The sequence below is a fragment of the Anabrus simplex genome, chromosome 1 (assembly GCF_040414725.1).
Source record: "Anabrus simplex isolate iqAnaSimp1 chromosome 1, ASM4041472v1, whole genome shotgun sequence".
NCBI classification, from domain to species: domain Eukaryota; kingdom Metazoa; phylum Arthropoda; class Insecta; order Orthoptera; family Tettigoniidae; genus Anabrus; species Anabrus simplex.
The window spans coordinates 740081366-740107379 of record NC_090265.1 but is presented as its reverse complement, the minus strand read 5'-3'; the positions used below and the strand labels follow the sequence as shown (position 1 = coordinate 740107379).

Genomic DNA, 26014 nt, shown 5'->3' with positions numbered 1-26014 from the left:
ATTGTGAGAGATTTGGGATCTCTACCAATGAACCACTGACGGAGCTTCATTCCCCTCTTATCCGTGACAGCAACAAGTGATATGTAAATAGATGGCCTGTGTCCCGCAGTTTAATAAGCAGACAGCGATACCTGATTGGTCGTAGATAGGCACATTTCCAGCGTGTAAGCCGAGGGTGATGTTTGTAAGTTCACTCTCTGCAGCGACATTAAAAATGGGTGCGACAACTGAAAATGTGCACACTTTAGCACCCCTTTTAGCCTGCGACCAACTATGTATGTGACATAGTTCGCTAGTGCCCCTTGTTGTTCTTATCTATCTCTATCTTCAACTATAGACCATTCCACGTCAAGAAAACAGTACTGCTCTTATGGAATACAACGAGTGAACACACCCCGTCTTAGACAAGTATAACTCCTCGCAATTAAGGAATATTATAATGTACTTTATATTGATTTATGAAAGAAAAAAAAAAGGGGTGAAGTATTTTTGCCTGCATTATTAAAATAACTACTGAAGCTTTTCCTTCATTATTCCTTCTGTGTCTCTGAATCCTGGCAGCTTGTTACTCTTGTAGAGAAGTCTTCTATTTATGTTATGCGCATGTCTTTCAGTCTTTATATCAGTGCGTAATTTTCTTCTGTTTAGTGACTTATGTGGGATTCTTTTCGAACATTCCAGGTAACTTTAATACAGTGATTTATTTACTTTATGGATAAGGCTGAGGAAGAAACAAAAGTAAACTGCGCTTAACTTGGAACTTACTGTATCTTTGTCCCCCCTTTCATCTTGAACTTAAATACTGATCTTGACAAATTTACGTGCCACCGTTTTCCTGTGATGCTGTTGAGCAGAACTGTTTGATATGGCAAACATGTTGTTATAAGAGTGTAACATTGTCAACTCACTTCCGCCACATTCGTCATTTTCCGCTGCTTTCTTCCCGATGTTTGACATCCGCACACTGACACAGCTACGGGAAAACTGTCAGCCAATTACCTGTGTCAAACGTGGATGAAGTCATCGACTCTACACTCTTCATGGACTTTCTCAGCGTTTCTAGTGCAGTGCGTCATGATTTCCCCTGTACCTCCCCTCTCCAACTGGCCTATATAAGCAGCTCTCTTTTCCTACTACTTCGACACATTCTTTGGCTGTTGGAGAGAGGGCAACATCTTGGTGTTACGCCGATGTAAATTTTCACACCTGTATGGGACTTATTCTTCCACCATGAGGTATTGTAAACTTCGCATGATTATGTTCTCGAGTGGTTGTACTCGATTATGTATCCATAAGGGAGCAGCAGGTTGTCTAATTCCTTTGTTTGAATGCTGTTTCAAGTTATGTGACAAACTTTCTGTGTGTCAATACTCTCAAAAAATTCTGGTACTTCAAATTGGTTTACATTTTTCTACTGCGTAATAGTCGTACAACTCCTCCATTGTCCGGTCCCAAGTCCGGAATGGGAAAGGAGGAGTGTTAGCTAGCTTGGCAACCAGCTGTAAAAACAGCTAACGCAGAGTGTCGAGCGGCGGTAAATAACTTGACCCCCTCCCATAGGGGCCAACGGCTTTGGGCGGACGAGCCCCTTTGGGTGGGGTGATGGTCCCCTCAGTGTAGGATATGACACTGGAATCCATCATCTGTGTCTTTGGCCCAACAGCAAAACGGATGGAGGAACCTCCTTTTTGTGGTTCTCACCGGTCGTGGAGGTGGATGAGGCCATGCCAGACGGACTGGCTGTGAAGGCGCAACTCAATGGTATTTCGAGTCTGCAGCAGTCTGTTGCAGTCGTGGTACTAGAACCTGCATGTTGCATTTCATTTGTGCCGCAGGGTATAGTTCCGAGATCATAGTATGTGGGTCACTTCCTTGCAAGCTGAGATCCACCTTAAACAAAATCCCGCTTGTGGCACTTTTTCATGCTGTCTCTCCCTTTATCTCAAGTCCAACGGCGATGGGATAAGGATGGTGGAGGCAGGTTTTCGGGTGAAACTGGAAGCCTCTAGTCTGGACCTGCACACTGGCAGCAGATGTGTGATGGTTGTCTTTCTGAAACCCCGTGACTACTCAGGAATTCGATCCTGCATCTGTGTTTGGGTAGACCTATTTAGAATCACCACTGCCCACCCTGAATGGGAACGGCCCTAGAAAACGTGGGCTAAACATCGGTAGTCACACTCTCAGCCGCCTGGGAGACCACACTCAGCAGGTCACCCCTTATGCGGTCAAAAAACGAAGACTACCAAAACTTTGATTATAGGAACCTGGAATGTTCGAACCCTACTTGATTTGAAAGACAATAACAGACCTGAGAGAAGAAAAGCGCTTGTCACCGATGAGCTTGGACGAATGAACATTGTTATTGCTGCCTTGAGTGAAACCAGACTGTCCAGCATAGGTAAACTTACAGAGTTCAGCTCAGGCTACACAATCTTCTGGAAGGGAAAAGATGAGGGAGAACACCGCATTCGTGGTGTGGGATTTGCTGTGAAGAACCACATTGCTGAATGATTATCAGCTAACTCCAACCACAGTCAGTGAAAGAATTATGACTCTCCGAATCCCACTTTCTGGTGCCAAATCTATGACACTCATCTCTGCATATGCTCCCAACTTGGATGCTGATGTAGAAGCTAAAGATCAATTCTACAACCTGCTGAGTACTACGATCACCAAAGTACCACCAAGAGACAAACTCTTACTACTTGGCGATTTCAACGCCAGAGTTGGTAAAGATCACCAATTATGGGGCAATGTGATGGGAAAACATGGACTTGGCAACTGTAATGCCAATGGTCTACTGCTCCTTGGTTTATGTGCTGAACATGAACTCTTCATTACTAATACTCAATTCTGCCTGCCTAATCGTTACAAGACCACTTGGATGCATCCTCGCTCAAAGCACTGGCACATCCTTGATTATATCATCACCAGGCAATGTGATAAAAGATGTCCTTGTTACAAGGACCGCAAGAAACGTAGATGACAGCTGGACAGATCATAAGCTTCTTTTTTGCCGGTTGAGAATCTCAATCTGTCGCAAACCGAAAAGATCCATCCACAACCTGCCCAGAAAGAAATTTGATACTTCTAAACTTCAAACTGAATCCATTGCTACAGATTACAGAAATGCAATCTCAAACAAACTGGCTAGTCATCCAGTCAGCAGTGATAGTACAAATCAGGAATGGGCCATGCTTCAGAAAGTCATCAATGAGTCAGCTGAGGAAATAATTGGTTTTGTGAGGAAAAAAAGACAGGACTGGTTTGATGAAAATAATGAAATTAAATGTCTGATCAATGCCAAACGGGAAGCCCACCTATCCAATCTTCAAGATCCGTCTTCCAATGAGAAGAAATCACATTTCTTGGAACTTAAAGGAAAATGTCAGGCACAAATTAGGGAAACCAAGAATAACTGGTGGCAACAAGAAGACTATCTGATGCCCGTGACCTGCAATTCTTCTATGCTGGCATAAAAGGAGATATATGGTCCAAATCGATCTTCATCGGGGTCATTGAAGACTGCTGACAACTTCATCATTTTAACTGATAATGGAGAAATTTTAGAGTTGCTGAGGACTTTCTTCGTAATGTCCCTCGGCAGCCCCAGCAAGCATGGATGGCAGTACACCTACGTACAGAGACTTCACCAAAGCACTCCATCACTAAAACCAAGAAAGGCTCCTGGTGCTGATAACATCCCCCTGGAACTAATACAAAATGTAGGTATACCCTTGAAGACTAGACTTTTCACACTCATCCTCTGATTTTGGAAACTCGAGAAGTACCTGACGACTTGAAGAATGCTACCAGCATTACTATCTTCAAGAAAGGCAATCGTAGTGTATCTGGGAACTACCCTGGTATATCACTCATGTCGACTGCAGGTAAAATTCTCGCAAGAATTCTATTAAACTGGCTCCAAGTTATCTCAGAGAGGATTTTGCCTGAGTCCCAGTGTGGTTTCCAAACCTCCAGAGGCACAACAGATATGATCTTCTGTGCTAGACAACTCCAGGAAAAATGCAGAGAACAACAGCAGCCTCTGTATTTAGTTTTCTATGATCTTTGCAAAAGCCTTTGATTCAGTACCAAGATCTGCTATGTGGAAAGTATTCAGACATTTTGGATGTCCTGAACGTTATGTGGAATTGGTTCAAGCTCTTCATGATGGCATGTCTGGACAGGTTCTTCATGGTAACTCAGTATCAGATTCGTTCCCAATCACTGATGGGTTGAAACAAGGCTGTGTGCTGGCTCCTACACTCTTTGCACTGTATATGGCTGCCATGCTGCATGAATCATCGGCAAACAACTTAGGCGTGGAGATTAAATTTCATTCTGATGGAGGCCTTTTCAATCTGGCAAGACCTCGCTCACAAAGACGTATTCTGGTTACCCGGGTGACAGAACTGCAGTATGCCAATGACACCGCATCTCCTACACTAACACCTGCAGAGCTACAACAGTCAGTCAACTGCTTTAAAACTGCATGTGATCGCTTTGGTCTTGCCATTAATGCAAAAAAAAGGTACCTGCACAACCTACCCCAGGATTAACGCTTCCTGAGTTTAGTATTTCCATCTTAAGCACAACACTGGAACAGGTTGATCACTTTTCATATCTTGGAAGCATCTTGTCTAAACAGTGTACCTGTGAACAAGACATTGATAAAAGAATTGGGGCTGCTCATGCAGCATTCGGATGGTTAATTCACAGAGTCTTCATGAATAACAACCTAAAACTACATACCAAACTCATGGTGTACAAAGCTGTTGTCATTTCCATGCTGCTGTATGGCTGTGAAACTTGGACACACTATCGCTGTGATATCAAAAAACTCGAGCACTTCCCCCAACAGAAAATTACATTATAATTCTGTTTTTTCTGAATTGATATAGATTTGATGCTGTTGTTATGAAACTTAAAAGTCATCTTTGTAATATACACTTACTGGTGTCCTGAATTTTATAGTAGTTTTTTTTTTTTTGAAAATATGAAAATTATGGTGCTGTGAAGGATTAGTGACAGTTGCTATGGTTATTATAAACAAGTCTTTTATATTCTTTGAAGATTGAAGTTTCCTTATACGGTGAATATTTTAAAATTATGATATTTTATACACTTTATATGTATTTTATCTATATCATGAAGAACTTGGCATATTACCTATTTGTTATTGTTCTGTATATTATCTAAAATTAACTTTATGTGGAATACATAACCTCTCCTGGCATTGAAAAGGACAGTGAAATGGACAAAGATTGGAAGAAGAAAAATACTTTTAGATGTGCTACCTGGAATGTACAAGGTATCTCACACAAAGATGACCAGCTGGACGACATTCTCGCAGAAAAAGACATTTTAACTGCGGCAATTTCAGAAACAAAAAGAAAGCTTCAGGGATCAAAAGAGACAGTAAATTATTTACAGTTTTACAGTGGGGTTGACAGAGATACTAGAGCACAGGCGGGTGTACTGCTCATGGTACACAAAAGATTAAGATCAACAATTGATAACTACATTTTTTGGAATGAAAGGATTATCCAATTAAGACTACAACCATTCAGGGGTTATCTTACAGTTATAGGGGTATACGCTCCAGTGGAGGGCAATTCAAACGAAAGTGATGGGTTCTATAATGATCTGCAAAAGATAGTCAATAAAATTAACAAACAAGATATGCTACTATTACTGGGAGACTTCAATGCCAGAGTTGGTAATGAGAAAATTCAGAATCACATCGGAATCCACGGAGAAACAACCCGAAATAACAATGGAACGAAATTAATAGATTTCACTGTCTTCAATCAGTTAAAGATTATGAACACAATGTTCCCACGCAAGGACACCCACAAGTATACGTGGTCTGCACGAAATCAGAAATCGATTATAGATCATATAATTTGTAATAGTAAATTGGCAGATTTAGTCTTGGATACAAGAGTCTATCGAGGCCCTGAATTGGAAACTGATCACTATCTATTAGTAGCACCTATTCGTCTGAGGCCTAGATGGTATAAAAGAAACACACAAACAACACAAGAAATTAAAACTTCTTATAAGGTTAACCTATTAAGAGACCCCAGTATAAAATGGCTGTACCAGAACAGACTTAACGAACTTACACAGATGACACCAGTTAGTGACAATGTGGAAATGGAGTGGTCTAATTTGTGTTCAATTTTAAAGCAGTCTGCTTTTGAGAGTTTGGGAGTTAAGAAAAAATGGCAGAGGAAAAAGGGTTTAAGAATCTGGGATGAAGAGATTGAAAAGGTTATTTCAGACAAAAGAAATGCTTATAAAACATTTTTGTCAACTGGCAAATTAGAAGATAAAATAGAGTATCACCACAAGAGAGCAATAGCAAAAAGGGAAGTGCGGAAAAAGCACAGAAAGAGTTGGGAAAACTTTGTTTCACAACTGGAGACTGATATAACAAGACCACAACCACAGACCTATAAAATACTCAAGAAACTAAATAATGATGTAAAAGAAGACATATGCATTAATGCAATACCTCTAACGGAGTGGCTCATTTATTTTTGGAACCTTTGGAGAGGTTCAAATATTGAGCCATTTCTTCTGCCAACATCTCTTAACAAGTCTTCGGAAACCATTACACTCGAAGAACTGGAGCTAATACTCAGAAAACTTAGAAATGGAAAAGCATCTGGAGAAGATTCAATAAATGCAGAATTATTCAAGTATTCCAGTGACATCTTCAAGCAAAGATTTCTCAAATTCATCAATTTAATTTGGAATGGCAACAGACCACCAGAGAATTGGCAAAAAGCTATAGTTATTCCTCTTCATAAGAAGGGCAGTGTGAAAGATTGTGGAAATTACAGAGGGATAAGTATACTCAACTCAGGTTACAAAATTTACTCAAATATTGTCAGAGAAAAATTATTCAGGTATTATGAAAATGTGATTGGAAATGAACAACATGGATTTCGAAAGGGACGCTCATGTGCTGATGCTTACTTTACCTTGAAAATCTTAGTCGAAAAACGCAGGGAATTTAACTTGGAAACTCACATAGCATTTGTTGATTTTAAGAAAGCCTTTGACCTAGTTAATAGGAACAGACTTCTTAATATCTTAGCAGAAGATAATGTCCCACAACAGTTAATAGATAACATATACAACATGTACAGTGACAACCTTATTGCAATAAAGTTAGGTAATCATCAGACTGAATGGAAACCGATCAGCAGAGGAATGGAGGCATGAAAGGCATGGATCAATCCCAGTCAGCAGATATCTCACACATCTAGATGCCATACTCTTTGCTGATGATGTTGCATTGGTAGCATCATCAGAAGATGATCTTCAGTGGTCAGTATTTAATCTCCAGAAAGTCTCTTCAAAATTCGACATGATCATTTCACCACAAAAGAGCAAAATAATGGCCTTTAAGGGGAAGGACCCTATCCCAAGTAAAATCTGTTTAGATAATAAAATTTTGGAAAGAGTCAACGAATTCAATTACCTGGGATACAATTTATCTTACCAAGGGGAAATTGATATCTCTGCAAAAATAACCAAATTTACCAGAACAACAGGAATCATAAATCATATCATGAAGCCATCTCTTGTCCAAAAACACACTCGCTTACGTCTTTATAACACTTTAGCCAGACCAACGCTTTACTACGGCAGTGAGGCATGGACAATAAGAACTCAAGACATTTCCAGAATTACAGCACGTGAAATGACATTCATGCGCAGAACAGCAGGCTATACGAAATGGTTTTGTATAAGAAATGAAGATGTGCTTAAGGGATTGAATGTGAAATCAGTAATCAATTACATCTATGATTACCAAGAAAACTGGAAACGTCATGTTCAAAGGATGGAATCTGGAAGACTACCAAAGGAGATCCTACGCTATCAACCAAGAGGACAGAGATCTATAGGACGTCCAATGAAGCGATGGAAAGAAAATGCAAGACCGTAACAGGCCACATGGCCCAGTACTTGGAAGGATGATGATGATGATTATGACATAACCTCTTCTGCTCAAAGGCCAACCTCACCTTCCCGAGATGAAAAAACCTGTTCCCAGCCCTGTTGACAGAGTCACGGCGGTATAACCGTTACATCCATTATGGAGGAAATGCTGTGATTTCAGCTAGTCCATTAGCTGAGAGGTGGCAGCCCTACCAATGGTCTTACTTCCTTCAGGCTAGCAACCCGTCGGAAGGACATTTGATTGCTTTCAAGCCTTGCAAAAAGTAAAATGCAAGACCGTAACGGGTCACATGGTCCAATACTTGGAAGGAAGATGATGATGATGATGAATATTAAGTGGGAGGACTATGTGACCAACATGGCAGTTCTTGACAAAGCGCAGCTAAATAGCATTGAGGCAACAATCATCGCTCATCAATTGAGATGGTTAGGCCATGTTCACCGCATCGGTAATACCAGGCTTCCCCGCCAAATTATTTATGGTGAACTTTTCTCCGGTAGTAGACCTCATGGAACCCCTCTTAAGCGTTTTAAGGACCAGCTGAAACACATCATGAAGACAATAGGTATAGATATACAGACATGGGAAGAATGTGCTGTGGACTACTCACTGTGGTGGAACACTACATCGACCACTGTCAACTTGTTTGAAAGAGAACGCCGCAGACATCAAGAGGCCAAGCGACAGGCAAGAAAACTCCATCAATTACAAGCCCGCCCTCCTCCATACATTCAGTGTGATCTGTGTGGATGTATGTTTTATGCGAGGATTGGTCTGTTTAGTCATCGTAAACACATCCATAAACTGAGTCGAACTGGTCAATGTATGCAGGAAGAAGTTATACATACTCGGATCGAGTTGCAGCCGACGACGAATAGTCGTACCTTGAACTTGTTTACGTTTATCCTGTTGTCTAGATGTATCTTTGTTACATCCACTGTTTCCTGAAACTTGATATTGAAATAGCACCCTATTTTCTAATCAGCTCAATTCTTGTAGTATGCCCAGACATTGTAATGTAAAAATGCTGATCTTTAATTCATTTTCCTATTCTACTGCTTTGCTTATCTTCCCTAAGCTCTCTTATTTGTCCTTGTACAGTTGGTTGGGAAACAACTCTTCTGTTTAAAGAATATAATTGTAAAGGTTATTCGGATGAAATCCAAATTGTCGCTTTGCAATATTTTCTTTGCGGTTTGTTGTGAAAAGTGTTCTAATATTTTGATATTCTGGTGCTGAACTTGTTGAATTCACAAAGACACACACAAAATGCTGTCAACTTGCAGACACAGATTTATTTACAATTATTTATAAATTAAACACACATAATCTTAATCACTGCCATCACAACAAAACACTTCACTCCGAAAACATCAACAAACCACCATTTTTAACTGCCTATCGCTAAGCACATGGAGACTGCAATCTTGAAACAGTTGACTGCTGACTGCTTACATTAGCATCTCGGCCTTAAACACAACACAACTCCTGTTAAACAATAACTCTTTTTCACCATCGAGACAGTCTCTTTATATAGGTTGCCTGGCCAGGCTTCTAGAAGGATATGCCATAACATACCTTCTAGTAATTTCTAGAGTGGCTAAAGCCTAGAGATAATGTAAATAATATTCTACATAGTTCTTGTCTTACGCAGTGATATTCTGTACTGGATTACACACCATATATACAGGTAAAAATAAATGATATACAGTTAATTACAGGTTCATAAATATATATACAGCACATGTTTCATGACATAACCTCACAAATAATACGATCGTGTCATCTGTACATATGAAATAAATAATAATAATAATAATAATAATAATAATAATAATAATAATAATAATAATAATAATAATAATAATAATAATTCGAGCTCGATACTTGCATTATTTACTTGTGGGTTAAAGGATATTGTTTTCAAGTAATATCAGTCTATTACACTTGCGTCATACTTTTCTTAACTTGTTGTGTCTTGTATTGCAATACATTGATTTTTGTTCACCTGAACTTGGCAATTCTTGTTCATCTCCTAGTGCCCTTGTATTTTGCTGACTGCTTGTACATTGCTATTTAAATCTTCACCCTTTGTACCATGCACAGTTTACCTCTCGTTGCCCAACACTTTAATACATCGCTTCCATGCTCCCATTTTATCTTTCATAAAAATCATTATTATTATTATTATTATTATTATTATTATTATTATTATTATTATTATTATTATTATTAACAACCTACCCACCACAAGAGCAATATTGTTTTCTTAACATGGAATCACCTATAGTAAGAAAATGGACCACCATATGCCAGTGGTTCTAAAATTGTGACTCAACAGTGTACGAATGTGGTAGAGCTACACAACAAACAGTAATTAACCTCCTTTCAAGACACAATTAATATCTCGTCAACTCAACAAAGACCCGGAAGTAAAAAATATTCACATATGATAACTGTGTATCTGGAAACAAAGTAAAGCAGTTAGCAAGTTAATAAACCAACAGGAAAATGCAAAGCAAAGTCAAAACCAAACACACTGAAACAAATGAATACAGCATGCTCAAAATTCTTCACAAGGCTCAACTCAAATAAAACACTGATTTCCAGCAACAACTGCAGGTCTCATCTCAAATAAACCAGTCACTCTAATTCTTAACGAGGTGTGAGAGCATTATCCAACATGACCTTATTTCATTGAACAAATTGCTTTGGAAATCCTGCACAAACTTCCCTCAGAGCAAAGCCGTAAGTTAGGACAAAAGGAGAAGCAATAAAGAATACAACTCGATTTCAGGACACGTAATGTATCCTACCGACCATATGGTCGACTCCCAATGTATTTGGCCTCCTGCAACATTGGCTACTACCATATTTATGTGAATAATCTCAATGTTTTTTCAAAATATGGTGGCGAAGGTGGTATTTCTCCACCCACTCAGTTGGAAATTCTGTTCCTTCGACAAGCAAGAAGCGTGTCACATATACCTGCATCATTTGCATGGTGTCGCTTTAGCTAGTAGCTCAAGTTTAGGATGGCTAAAAAAAGCTCCAAATTATTCAAGAGGCCGAGGTGGAAAAGAGTTGCGGTACACAATAGGAGGAAAAATAAAGGTCATCTTGAACCGAACCAGAAGCATATCGTGGACATAAAACAAAGTTTCTAGTAATCGAAAACAAGATACACAAATGTGTGACTGAAAAGAGACAATCTGGTTGTGTGGTCATGAGTGACATGTGTCTGTTGAAAGTAACAGCAAGAGCAAGGAAGTTAGAGGCTACCCTTAGATGGGTTGTGTGTTCTTCCATGAAAAGGAGGAAGGCAACAGTCTCGCTCAGCATTTCTGAACAACAGAAACACAGCAACCAGAAGGACATGTTAAAGTTCGGTTGCAATGCTTTGCTATTAGAGGGGAACCTCTCAGAATCAAACAGACCATTCAATACAACCACGATTCATGAAAGGAATCTGTTAACGTTAAAACGTGCAGCAAGCAATCAGCCACAAGCTCCACCAGTGTAGGAAGTCACCGAAATTATCCTCTCAAATACTAGTAAGGAACTCACTGAAAAGGAGTATGAACCATGTTTGCCAATGTATTCTGCTATAAAAGGAGCAGAACGATGTCAACAGAATGGTAGAAAAGGTACAGTTTGATGAGGTTTGTGAAAAATTGTGGAAGGGCAGTGGTTGTGGTGGTGATTTTTTTTTTAAGAGGTAACTTTTAACAAATAAAGTGGAAGGGGGGGGGGGGAATTGTAAATAACTGGCAGCAAATAATTGAATGAATGAATGAAATCAATCAATCAATCAATCAATCAATCAATCAATCAATCAATCAACACTAAACTGAATTTAGCGCTGTCGCCCAGGTGCGAGATTCTTTATCAATTGTCTACCTAGTCCTTCCTTAAATGATGTTAAAGAATTTGGAAATTTATCGAACATCTCAAATGGGAGGAATGGAAATTTTCAACCCATCTTTTCATCCCTTCTACCAACATATGCTGCCTTCTGGCATTCCCTCACAACCTTGTAACACATTTGTTGCTTTATACAGTACAGCATATCATCATCCACAAAAGGCTTGATCGATGATTCTACTTCTTTACTCATATTATTTATATAAATAATAAAACAAAAAGGTCCAATAATACTGCCTTGTGCAACCATCCCTCTTAATCATGATAGGATCAGATAATCAGTTTTCTTAAGATTGTGTGAATTTGTGTGTGACGCATTCTCCAGGAAGTTGAGGCATGTATTCTCTAAAGATCTACTTCCTGGACTTCTCAGTATTCAGCTGGACAAATACTGTGCTCCTGGACCTGACCTTGGCAGTGACAGAATCAGTAATCACTCCCGCCTGGGCTCTCCCTCCTCAGTAGGTACTATGTTGAAACAAGCATTGCTGTCCTCTTTACACAGTCTGCAGTGTTGCCATTTAAATACTTTCACTTTCTTTTCCAGAGCATCACGACGAAATTCAATCCCTACTAAATAGAAATAAATGACATATCCTTTGCATTTCTGAAATCTGGCCGACTCCTAGCATAATAAAAATGACCTAAAGAGCCAAGTGATTTGTACGTTATCCCAGGGTGTACAAATGCGGCCAGAGTTCACGACTGCTAAAGTAAATATTAACTGACAAATGGTGGTGTAACAAATATGATGGAGTAACTAACTAAATCAAGATTTAAGGTTACCTGCCGAGACTACCTGCTGAGGATAGCTGACCTATGGGTATGCCCGAGGATTAGTTAAATAGACCATTTAGTAATAGGACCTAGGGAATAATGTTTCATTATAGCTGTACGAAAAGCAGTAGATTATTGTGTTTTGATTTTATTTCATCTTATTTCATTCTTAAAATTCTTTAGCATGAGGAACAAGCACTTTTTTAAATTTATTGTGTTTTTAGTTTTATTATTGTGTTTATACTTGTTCTTAAAGAATGTTATAATTTTCTTTAAAGTTTCAATATTTCTCAATTAGTAATGAACATAGGGCAAGTTGCCCTGATGAAGGCCAATGCAATTTGGCTGAAAGCTCGGCTTCATTAAATAAACATAGTGGCTTTAATCCAGTAATCATTCATTTATTTACGTTAATTTCTCAATTAAATTTAACTCTCATGATCTTAATTAGGTGAGGTTTACTTTAAGTCATAAATTTAACTTAAATTATGTTTTTAATTCTATTAATTTATTTGGTTCCAATTACTTTCATTAATTTAGTACTTTTTTTTTAAAGATTGGAATCAAAATGTGGTTAAGCGTAAGAAAGGGCCTCGATTCTTAACTTCGCCAGTGAAAAATAAATAAATAAATAAATAAATAAATAAATAAATAAATAAATAAATAAATAAATAAATAAATAAATAAATAAATAAATAAGCTCGGATCCTGTGGTGGAGTTAACACAATCTCAGGAGGTACATTTAATGTTATGTTGGCTTTGATGGGCAACACTAATACACCGATGTTATATCTCGTGAATGATCAATTCAGGTTACTTGTGTAGAAATATTTTGTTGAATATTATCAAGGGAAAACCAAATAAATGCTAGAAATTTGGGCTGGTGAATCTTGTCTGGTATGAACCTTCTGGTCTGTCAACAATGAAACCAAACTACCCAAACGGCATGCCACAGGCTGGGAGTAAAATGTTGCGGTTTTGGCACTGCATAGCAGTATTCCTTAGAAATAATACACCATCTGTCCCGTTAATCTATAATGGGGTTTTCCTTTGTAAAAGCGTTTAAGGAAGGTTGTGTACGTTGCTTGAGGTAGCCTGAATTTTATGTCACAGCAATACAAAAATTCATACAAATCATTTCAGCTGTTTTTCTGTGACCAGAGACAAATGAGAGAGAAATTAACACATAAGTGACCTAAATTTCTGGTCAAAAACTCCAAAGACGCAAAGGGCATGGCATACCTAGCTTTTTATAACAGACAATCAGTCAATAATCAATTCAGATTACTTATCTAGAAATATTTTGTTGAATATTACCAAGTGGAACACCCATACTCATGACTGAGTGTTGGATAAGGCAAAAGAAGCACGATCAGCAAATGCATGTAATGGAAATGCGGATGCTGCGCTGGTCAGCACGTGTCACCCTCTTGGATCGAGAGCGCAATTAGCATGTACGAGGATCTTTTAACAAGGTCCCTATCAGTGGGAAATTGGAGGAGCAGCAGTTGCGCTGGTATGGACACGTACAACGTTGAGATGAAGATCATCCCGTTAAGATAGCTCTTGCAATCGAGGAACCAAGGAGAGGATGCGGACATCCGAGAGCAACATGGCCGAGTACTCTCTAAGGATCAGAAGAGCCGACCCTGAGTGATACTTGGGAGTGTCCATTGTGGGCACTCATATGGCCAGGAAAGAAGAAAAAAATCAGTCAAAATGATGGGTATAAAGAGCATTTCAAAAATACATAACTGCATATGTAGTGCAGACAAAAATGTTACATAAATGTGGGCCTGAAAATTTGTAATTACTGAGATATCAAATTCTCAAGTTTTGTAAGCTGTAATGTTATGCAATACGGATCAAAACCATGAAGTTTATATCCTATGTAATGTTACAGGCTAAAATTAATTTGTGCAATACTAACAATATGTCTGCTATCCTACTAACTGGATAGGTGAATCCACTGCTTCTCCCCTCTCACCCGATCTTCTCCATGTGGAGAGAGTTAAAGTCAGTGATGTACATGACAGCATGCAACACGATACATACAACACCAGACACTGTTGAACATGTTCACAACAAGCAGAAGCCTGTAGTATGGCAAGGAACATGTGTCGTACGGTAATCACCAGAGTGCATCATTACAGGACACTTAAACTAAATGTTCCAGCTTACTACTCCTCAGTCATTTCTGTCTCCTCTGCACATGAGGATTACAATCCTGCAATTTTGCTATGTATTTTCAAAACAATCCTGCCTAATGGCCATGATCATTATGGTCTGACACAATGGTTCAAGTCCCATTGTTGGGAAAATTTTCACCATCTGAATCTTGGCTAGTAGGATACGAAAAGTGATGGAATACAATTCCTAATTAGTAGATTGTGCGAAAGAAGCCTGCGTTCATATCCAAACCTCTCCACAGTGCTCATGTGGAGTGAGAGCATGACATTGGATGGGGACGTTCAGCTGCGAGAACATTGGTTTCACTCTCTCTCTACCTCATTATCTACACAACATATAATACGCAGACATCACACTGGACACGCTCATCTCAATCTCTGAGGCAAGGAGTAACTACTGTACAGCTGGCTTCGGGTAACTTGACAAGTGGTTCAAGGTGGTGGGATGGAAGCGCGGGGGTAAGCTGTATCGCATACTAAACATGCTAGAAACATTCAATCGGAACACAGATCCGTCCCTCTCGAGTGAGCGTAAATGACTATGTACAAGAATTAATACATTTATGCACGAACAACAATGTTGTGATACATAGTGCAGAAAGGGATATTATTATGAAGGTTGTGAGAAAGGAAAGACCACAAAATGACTTCTGAAACTGTTAAATGAACCGTTCAACAGTGCGGCGAAGTACTCTGGCGAGAGCCTTAGTTCAATTAACATAATTTTCTATTTTTTATCAGAATTTTGTAGAAGATATCAGGCACAATTAACTCCATTACAATGTGTGGAAAAGCCGCACTAAAGTAGTAGTTGATAGCGTTTGCTGTTGTGCTCGTCTGGTGTCAGTGACGTTATGAACCAAACACACACACTGCTGTCACACCTCCAATACCTCTACAGTCTGAACGTGGAAATCAGTGTAATATTTGCAAGGAGCCTGCATGCCGACGTGTGCTGCACACGGAGCACTCACCCGCCGGGGACCCAACTGGGCTGATGGTAGTACAACAGGTGTTCCTGCTTATGGAAGTTGCGTGGAAGACTTGTGCTACGAAATCTGCACACAAAGAACTTGCTGTAGCACTCCTCCACATCACACACACAATCTAACAAAATGCACTTTCCTCTCTTTTTAATAGACCTGCATGCGAAGATATGGGTTACTTTTTAATTCAGCAGAGAAAAGAGAGAAGATGTACTTCTGACCCTCGTGCTGATTTGAACCACAACTATCAAGAACTATGAATGGAGCAACAAACTCACTGTTTCCTGACTCAAAAGGCTAAATAAAGGATACGTTAACAGAGCAAAAGAAGCTAAATAAAATAATACAAGGAATAATATTCTTTTGCTGAATAAGCCATGAGATTAAATACTTGGGAAAGTAGTACTGAAGTAAAATAAACCATGATATATTAAAAATCTGCTTTTGGCAATAATCTGTATTGCAGATATTGTTTTAAATTAAAATACATTACAAGTACCCAACCAAGCTGTTACATTATACCATAGTTGTAAGACCTGTCTGTGTTGGTGCAACTCTGCAATGTATTCAACACCACCATCCAACTCAGAAAAGAACTCTTTGTTAAAAAATGTTTGTTTCTCCTATGTATGCAGACCAAGTACCAATGGACTGAATGCCACGAATAGCTTAATCGTCAATACAAAACATTGTATACATACGAATAATACCTGCATGTATTTTTTTCTATCTAAAATGCGGCGGTGGGAAGTCATGATACCAGTATTATTTGTGTCAAGGTCAGTACAGTGCTCCTGACATACAAAAATCTGGAAACTGGTATTTTTCTGCTCAATCTGTTGGTAAATCTGATGCCTCCAAAAGCAAGAAACGTCCATGGCATCAGTTTAAATAGTATCACATGTTTAAGATGGCTGGTTCTTGTTATAAGTTGTTCATGCCTAAAGAAAGGCTCCACGTTATTCAAGAGGCAGAGCAAATTGGTAACCATGCTGTGGGAAGAAAGTTCTACAGTGAAACCTCATTACTGCGTTCCTCATTAACACATTTTCCCGCTTAACACATTGGAAATTCGAAGTCCCGATTCTCATAGTATTAAATCTATAAAAAAGAAAAAATTCCTCACTTACTGTGTCATGTATTTTTGCTATTAGTGCTTAGTAAGATCACATTTTTCCTAGACCTGAAAATGTTACTGTATTTGTCATCCGTTCTGAAAGAAATGTGATTTCCAACTCTGGTAGGAACAGTCGCCACAGTTGCGTGATTAGAGGAAAAGGCCTTCCTGAACTTCAAAGGACAGGTTGCACTTCACAGAGCAAGCCGTTAGCCGCATGAATGTTCATGTTTGCTTGCTGGTTAGCAGCAAGATTGCTGAATAACAGAGTGAGCCTGTTCGTGCTTGTATTTCACATTACATTCAGAAGGTAAAAATGTATTTTCTGTTGAGTGGTACAGTGAAGAGTACCTAATATTTGTCGTGTGATACGGCAGACTATCTGGATTAGGAACATAACCGTGTGAAATTGACTAACATGGTGCATATTTGGCATAAGCGTGCAGAGGTCGCAAATGTTGAAACTCACACCTTGGAGTTTCGACTCGATCCGTCAAATTGATTGAAGTTTTGTTTGATTACAAATGGCAGCCAAAGTCATTCCTCACAGTTGCACATGGTCAAGTGCAACCTCCAATTCACTGTCTAAGAGAGTGACCAGAAAATTAACCCACTGCTCCGATATAAAAGGCTTCTACAAACATTTGTTTTTGAAAAAGTGTGATCTGCAATAATACTTCAATATTTTTGTTGGTCCCTGTGCACACATTTTCATATTTGTTGTTTGGTGTTTTTCACAGCTTTCAGTGTATCTGTACTTGTTATTTTATAATCCCCAGCCGAAAAGGTTTTCACATTTGTTCTCTCATGTTTTCCACACCTTTCAATCCTTTCCTCCCATCTTTAGAAATGGTCTATAGTTTTCACTGTACCCGCAGATACACGACTTAAAATGCCCTCATGTCGGAAAAAATCATATCTACTGTCGGATTTTTTATTATGGACACTCGAGTTTAGGCTTTAATTACAAACAAACCGATAGGCCTATTGCAAAGTGAGTTATACCAATATTTTCTTTGTTTAATTCTGCATTAGGGTATACAAGACACATTGTTTTGAAGTTAATTAAATATTTTTTATTTGCAGTTGTAAATATTGCCCAGGTTTTTGGCTTCTTCTCAAGAAGCGCTCACTTAGGAATGTATACAGGGAAAACTACTTGTCTGATGTTTATGAAATTTTCATATGTGAGTGCTTCCTTGTGAAGAAGCCAAAAATCAGGACAATATTTACTACAACCACAAATAAAAAATATTTAATGAACTTCAAAAACAATGTGTCTTATATACCTTAATGCAGAATTAAAGAAGGAAAGTATTGTTATAACTCATTTTGCAATAGGCCTATCAGTTAATTTGTAATGAAAGCCTAAACTCGAGTGTCCATAATAAAAAATCTGACAGTAGGGTTTCCATGTCCGTGTTGGATAGTTTTTATTAGTATATTCATTAGTACGTTTTCTTGCTTAACATATTCTTTTTCCTTGTCCTCTGCAGAAATGTCTTGACGAGGTTTCACTGTATATGGACAAGAATTCCATATGTAATTAGACGAAAAATAAACTCATCTTGAACAAATAGTAACCACTGGGCATTTCGTGGAAGAAAAGTACGTTTTCAGAAATCGAATAGAGGATATGCTGTCACAAGTGAAATGTGTTGGTTGAAAGCTATAACATAAGCAAGAGAGACAGTTAACAACTGTGTGTTGCAAGGCTAACAGTGGATGGATCACTTGTGTTTTCGAATTAAATACTTCTGTTTCCATACTTCCAGCCAATTATGCAGAAGTATTTCCACAGATCCGTTATCAATTTGCACTGGAGAAATTTGTATTTACTCTCGCAGATTGCTAATGCAGACCAAACATGTTTACTGTACTGTGGTATTTATATTTTTCAATATTAATGTGTAACAAAGCTAATTACAAAATAACTTCTTTCAAAATTATTTGTGTACATATGGTACAACAAATTGAGGCAACTGGCTTGGAGCAGCCAAAAAAACTTTGCCATGCCACTCCTGAAACTAATAAAAAGAACTAGCAAATGTTCTGAAACATGCTGGAGTTGTGATACCGAAGGATACTTAAAAAAAAAAAGGCTGTAATGATGTCAGATTTCAACATTACCACCTTTTGAACACATGGGGAACGCATAAACTGAAATTAAAACACTAACACTTCTGGAAGTAAACATCATCACTTGGAAGGGTACTGGTAACATATTTTTACATGCTAAAAAATTCTTTAATATTTCTACTTTAAAAAGTGATTTTGTACTGCTTTCAATATCTGAGTGAATTTGATGCAACCGATGCGGTCAAGTTCGTGTTATTGTAAACAATTACAAACTTTGCAGTGTTAGTCCATTAGTCAATGATCTCAACACGTACAACAAATATAATGGCAAAGCACACTTACTTTGTCCCAAGGCTGCGACACTTGCGATGTGTCGGCACAAACTTGCTGCCAGCTGTTGCCGCCGAGAGTCTCAATGAACCAGACGACAACCCCTTAGCAGGGGAGAGATTCAAGGAAGCTACGCTTGCCACCGTTTCGCTTACCGACTCTTTGGAACTGGACGAGCTTGGTGCAGGCGAGGGAGGCTCCAATTTTAGTGACAGTCTGCAACAAATGGAATTCCATATTCACACACCATAAGGTAAGAAAGAAAAAGCTATTGGGTAGAGATTTGTGAAGTAAGAGTGTGTTTGTCCCATGTCTTGAACTACCCATAGAAATCACTTTGTACTTATACCTCACTGGTGATGATCTCAATTAATTAATACTGAGGGATTATTTCAGAAACAGTGAGTGAGGTACTTCTCCCTCCATTCTCTAGTGCAGGTCTTCTCAATTAAATTTTTGTAAGGGGCACTTACATTAATTTTACAATTGTACTTGAAACTATTAAAATACAATTACAGGGCAAATATTTAAAGGAAGCTAACTTTAATTTAAGCTTTTGACAAACAAAAATTGTCAGATATACAAATATACATGAGGATCAAAGAGCAACTAGAAGAAGAATTAGGTGAATCCCAAGGAGGCTTCAGACCTTCGAGAAGCTGTGCAGAATAAATCACTTTAAAATTAGCCATAGCATATTACAAGAAACAAAACAAACCTCTTTGTGGACTTTAAAAAAAGCTTATGAATTTATCCATAGACTTTCAATGTTAAAAATCTTCAGAAATTTTGGGCTCTATCCAAAATTAATCAAACTGATAGAACTCACCTTAACCAACACTAAATCAAAAGTCAAGTTCAAAGGGGAATTCTCAGAGCCATTGATCATAAGAACAGGTTTAAGACAAGGAGATTGCTTGTCACCACTGCTGTTCAACTGTGCGTTGGAATATATAATGAGGGAATGGTATAAGATTAACCCAAAGAACATCTGAATTGGAAGACCCAGTTTAAATTGCCTAGGATTTGCTGATGACCTTGCTCTCTTGTCCAACAATATTCAGGAAACCAGGCAACAAGATATATCACTACAGGAAATAGCACAGAAAATTGGTCTTGAAATATCTTTTGAAAAGACAGTAATCATGTTAACTGACCCACCACTCATAAACAAAAAAGCCCTAGGAAACCAAGAAATCAAAACTGTAGATAAATTTAAATATCTGGGCAAAATCATAACATATAACATCAATGAAAAGCCAACATGGCATAACACAATAAATAAATTGACTGGAGCACAATATGTCACCAAGAATACCTACAACAAAAAGAGCCTGTCAGTACCAACAAAATTAAAATATTACAAAACAGTCATTCAACCAGGAATAACACATGCAAGTGAAATCATCTTCAAAACAACTAACACAGCACAAACAGACAAAATATTCAAGATAGAAGAATCATTAGGTGTATCAACAAATCATACCAAAAAGATGGACACTGGAGAGCAGCTTCTAATGAAACAGTCTACAAGGAAATAGAACCAGTAATGAGCACAATCAGGAAGAAACTTATTTCATTTTTTGGACTTCTAATCAGGACACCAGAGAACAGGATCATCAGGAGAATAATAGAAAAATTACGGAATAGTAAGTGCAACATTAAGTGGATTACAGAAATCAAGGAAGATATGAACGACAAATTACAAACCAGACTGCGAACTTTTTTTTTTTTTTTTTTTTTGCTATTTGCTTTAAGTCGCAACGACACAGATAGGTCTTATGGCGACGATGGGATAGGAATGGCATAGGAATTGGAAGGAAGCGGCCGTGGCCTTAATTAAGGTACAGCCCCGGCATTTGCCTGGTGTGAAAATGGGAAACCACGGAAAACCATTTTCAGGGCTGCCGACAGTGGGGCTCGAACCCACTATCTCCCGATTACTGGATACTGGCCGCACTTAAGTGACTGCAGCTATTGAGCTCGGTAGACTGCAAACTAGAAGCAACAAACAGATAATAGGAAGGGTGATTTCCAACGAAGAAAGAAAGAAAGATAAGATCCGAGAGAATGAAGTAGTACTGGGCTGACAGGATCCTGAAAAATTATTTGTATAAAGTTGGCTAGAGTGGTCTAATGAAGGCCATAAAATGTAAATAAATAATACAAATGATGATGTGTACCAAGAAATTTGTAAAAGGGCAAAATGAAATAGGTCTGTTCACTCTCTCATGAAGTGGTGGTTTTCTGCCTCTACTTTCCTCAATTTATTGCACAAGATTATTGTACTCTTCAATTATGTGAAAACACCATTAATCCACTAGAAAAATAACACATTTTGGAGCTTCAACACAGGAAACAACTCCACTTACCCAAAACCAATGCAAAAGGAGAACATGACACTGAGCCAGAGGACTGCAGTGAGAATTGAATAATTGAAGATCATAGCACTTGCAGTCAAGAACCACAAGTTCAAAAACAGGCAATTTGAAAAAAGAGTGGAAATCTACTACTACTACTACTACTACTACTACTACTACTACTACTACTACTACTACTACTACTACTACTACTACTACTACTACTACTACTACTACTACTACTACTACTACTACTACTACTACTACTACTACTACTACTACTACTACTACTACTACTACTACTACTACTACTACTACTACTACTACTACTACTACTACTACTACTACTACTACTACTACTACTACTACTACTACTACTACTACTACTACTACTACTACTACTACTACTACTACTACTACTACTACTACTACTACTACTACTACTACTACTACTGTGATTTCACTTTACAAATAAACTTCGGATCATTCTGCCACAGGCCAACTTCTAGCCCTCGATTGCAACGTGGAAAGCCACGTGAGGTGACAAAACAATCAAAGTAGATTTCTTTTTTTTTTTGCTAGGGGCTTTACGTCGCACCGACACAGATATGTCTTTTGGCGACGATGGGATAGGAAACGCCTAGGAGTTGGAAGGAAGCGGCCGTGGCCTTAATTCAAGTACAGCCCCAGCATTTGCCTGGTGTGAAAATGGGAAACCACGGTAAACTATCTTCAGGGCTGCCGATAGTGGGATTCGAACCTACTATCTCCCGGATGCAAGCTCACAGCCGCGCGCCTCTACGCGCACGGCCAACTCGCTCAAACTAGATTACAGTAAATCAAGACATTTAGCAACTACAGAATAAAATATTCCCACAAATTTAAATACATACATACATACATACATACATACATACATACATACATACATACATACATACATTATCATTATAGACTGTTATGCCTTTCAGCGTTCAGTCTGCAAGCCTCTGTGAATTTACTAAATGTTGCCACAATCCTCGATTTGCAACTAGTGTTGTGGCCTCATTTAGTTCTATACCTCTTATCTTTAAATCGTTAGAAACCGAGTCTAACAATCGTTGTATTGGTCTCCCTCTACTTCTCTTACCCTCCAAAGCAGAGTCCATTATTCTCCTAGGTAACCTATCCTCCTCCATTCGCCTCACATGACCCCACCACCAAAGTCGGTTTATGCGTACAGCTTCATCCATCGAGTTCATTCCTAAATTAGCCTTTATATCCTCATTCCGAGTACCCTCCTGCCATTGTTCCCACCTGTTTGTACCAGCAATCATTCTTGCTACTTTCATGTCTGTTACTTCTAACTTATGAATAAGATATCCTGAGTCCACCCAGCTTTCGCTCCCGTAAAGCAAAGTTGGTCTGAAAACAGACCGATGTAAAGATAGTTTAATCTGGGAGCTGACTTCCTTCTTACAGAATACTGCTGATCGCAACTGCGAGCTCACTGCATTAGCTTTACTACACATTGATTCAATCTCACTTGCTATATTACCATCCTGGGAGAACACACAACCTAAATACTTGAAATTATCGACCTGTTCTAGCTTTGTATCACCAATCTGACATTCACTTCTGTTGAATTTCTTACCTACTGACATCAATTTAGTCTTCGAGAGGCTAATTTTCATACCATACTCATTGCACCTATTTTCAAGTTCCAAGATATTAGACTGCAGGCTTTCGGCACAGTCTGGCATTAAGACCAAGTTGTCAGCATAGGCCAAACTGCTTACTACATTTTCACCTTACTGAATCCCTCCCTGCCATTTTATACCTTTCAGCAGATGATCCATATAAACTACGAACAGCAAAGGTGAAAGATTACAGCCTTGTCTAACCCCTGTAAGTACCCTGAACCAAGAACTCATTCTACCATCAATTCTCACTGAACCCAATTGTCAACATAAATGCCTTTGATTGATTTTAATAATCTACCTTTAATTTCATAGTCCCCCAGTATAGTGAACATCTTTTCCCTCGGTACCCTGTCATATACTTTCTCTAGATCTACGAAACATAAACACAACTGCCCATTCCTCTCGTAGCATCTTTCAATTACCTGGCATATACATAAAATCTTATCCTTACAGCCCCTCTGTGGTCTGAAACCACACTGGTTTTCATCCAACTTCCTCTCAACGACTAATCGCATACTGCCTTCCAAGATGCCAGTGAATACTTTGCCTGGTATACTAATTAATGAGAACCTCGATAGTTGTTGCAATCCTTCCTGTTCCCTTGCTTATAGATAGGTGCAATTACTGCTTTTGTCCAATCTGAGCGTACCTTACCAACACTCCACGCTAATTTTACTACTCTATGAAGCCATTTCATCCCTGCCTTCCCACTATACTTCACCATTTCAGCTCTAATTTCATCTATTCCTGCTGCTTTATGACAATGGAGTTTATTTACCATCCTTTCCACTTCCTCAAGCATAATTTCACCAACATCATTTTCCTCCTCCCCATGAGCTTGGCTGTTTGCAACACCACCAGGATGATTTCTTTTTACATTGAGAAGATGTTCATAATATTCCCTCCACCTCTCCAGTGATTCCCTGGGATCTATTACGAGTTCACCTGAATTACTCAAAACACTGTTCATTTCCTTTTTCCCTCCTTCCTGAGATTCTTTATTACTGTCCAGAAAGGTTTGCCTGCTGCTTGACCTAGCCTTTCCAGGTTGTTACCAAAATTTTTGCCATGACTTCTTTTTGGATTCAACAACTATTTGTTTCGCTCTGTTTCTTTCATCTACGTACAAATCCCTATCTGTCTCGGCCCTTGTTTGGAGCCATTTCTGATAAGCCTTCTTTTTACGTTTACAGGCTGCTCTCACTTCATCATTCCACCAAGATGTTCGCCTTTTCCCATCTTTACACACAGTTGTTCCTAGGCATTCCCTTGCTGTTTCTACTACAGCATCACTGCATGCCACCCATTCACTTCCCATATCCTGAACCTGCTTACCGTCTACTGTTCGAAACTTCTCACTAATCATATCCATGTACTTCTAATTTCCTCGTCCTGGAGATTTTCTACCCTTATTTGTTTGCAGACAGATTTCACTTTCTCTACCCTAGGCCTAGAGATACTTAGTTCACTACAGATCAGATAGTGGTCTGTATCATCGAAAAATCTGCGAAAAACTCGTACATCCCTAACAGATTTCCTGAATTCAAAGTCTGTTAAGATATCGTCTATTATGGATCTGGTACCCCTAGCCTCCCATGCGTAGCGGTGAATAGCCTTATGCTTGAAGAATGTATTCATAACAGCTAAACCCATACTAGCACAGAAGTCCAGCAAACGCTTCCCATTCCCATTAGCTTCCATATCTTCCCCACATTTACCAATCACCCTTTCGTATCCTTCAGTTCTATTACCAACTCTCGCATTGAAATCGCCCATTAGCACTATTCTATCCTTGATGTTGACCCTGACCACGATGTCACTCAATGCTTCATAAAACTTGTCAAATTTATCCTCATCTGCACCCTGACATGGTGAATACACAGACACAATTCTTGTCCTAATTCCTCCAACTGACAAATCTACCCACATCATTCGCTCATTTACGTGCCTAACAGAAACTATGTCGCGTGCAATGGTATTCCTGATAAATAGCCAGACTCTGCCCTTTCCTTTCTAACACCCATCAAGTACACTTTATAATCTCCTATCTCTTCCTCGTTATCTCCCCTTACCCGAATATCACTTACTCCTAGCACATCCAGATGCATCCTCTTTGCTGACTCAGCCAGTTCTACCTTCTTTCTTCCATAAGCCCCATTAATATTGATAGCTCCCCATCGAATTCCATTTCGTTCGACAAGTTGTTTCCAAGGTGTCCCTCGCCTGTCAAATGGGAGTGGGACTCCATTACTCCCATAGGTCCGAGGCTTGCTTAAAATGTTCTGAGCTCGGTAAATTCACGAAGCAGAATGCTACCCTACTTACACAGAGTCCAAGTGAGGATCTCTTCTCTAACGGGTTATGGACCACCGGTGAATTGTATAGTCCTAGCCGCCTGAGCACAAGGAGGGCCATGACTCAGAATATGTCCAAGATGCCCACTCCCATTCCATAGCAACTGGTATCCCGACTCTCAAGACCACTTACTAGGTCACTCAGCCGTTGCCCATGGTTCACGAACTAGGACATGACTACAGTAACCCACAAACATAAAATGTTGTACAAGTACAGAACACACGGCAATT

At 38.9% G+C, this 26014-nt stretch overlaps 1 protein-coding gene across 3 annotated transcripts in view; it reads right to left on the bottom strand.

Moving 5' to 3' along the window:
• RalGPS (Ral GEF with PH domain and SH3 binding motif) overlaps positions 1-26014 on the bottom strand; it is a 605207-nt gene that overhangs the window by 32263 nt on the left and 546930 nt on the right. For all 3 annotated transcript variants that reach the window (XM_067146666.2, XM_068227553.1, XM_067146665.2), the window contains one exon: positions 19400-19603. In XM_067146666.2, the coding sequence (XP_067002767.1) occupies positions 19400-19603 (204 nt within the window). The remainder of the gene's footprint in view (positions 1-19399; positions 19604-26014) is intronic.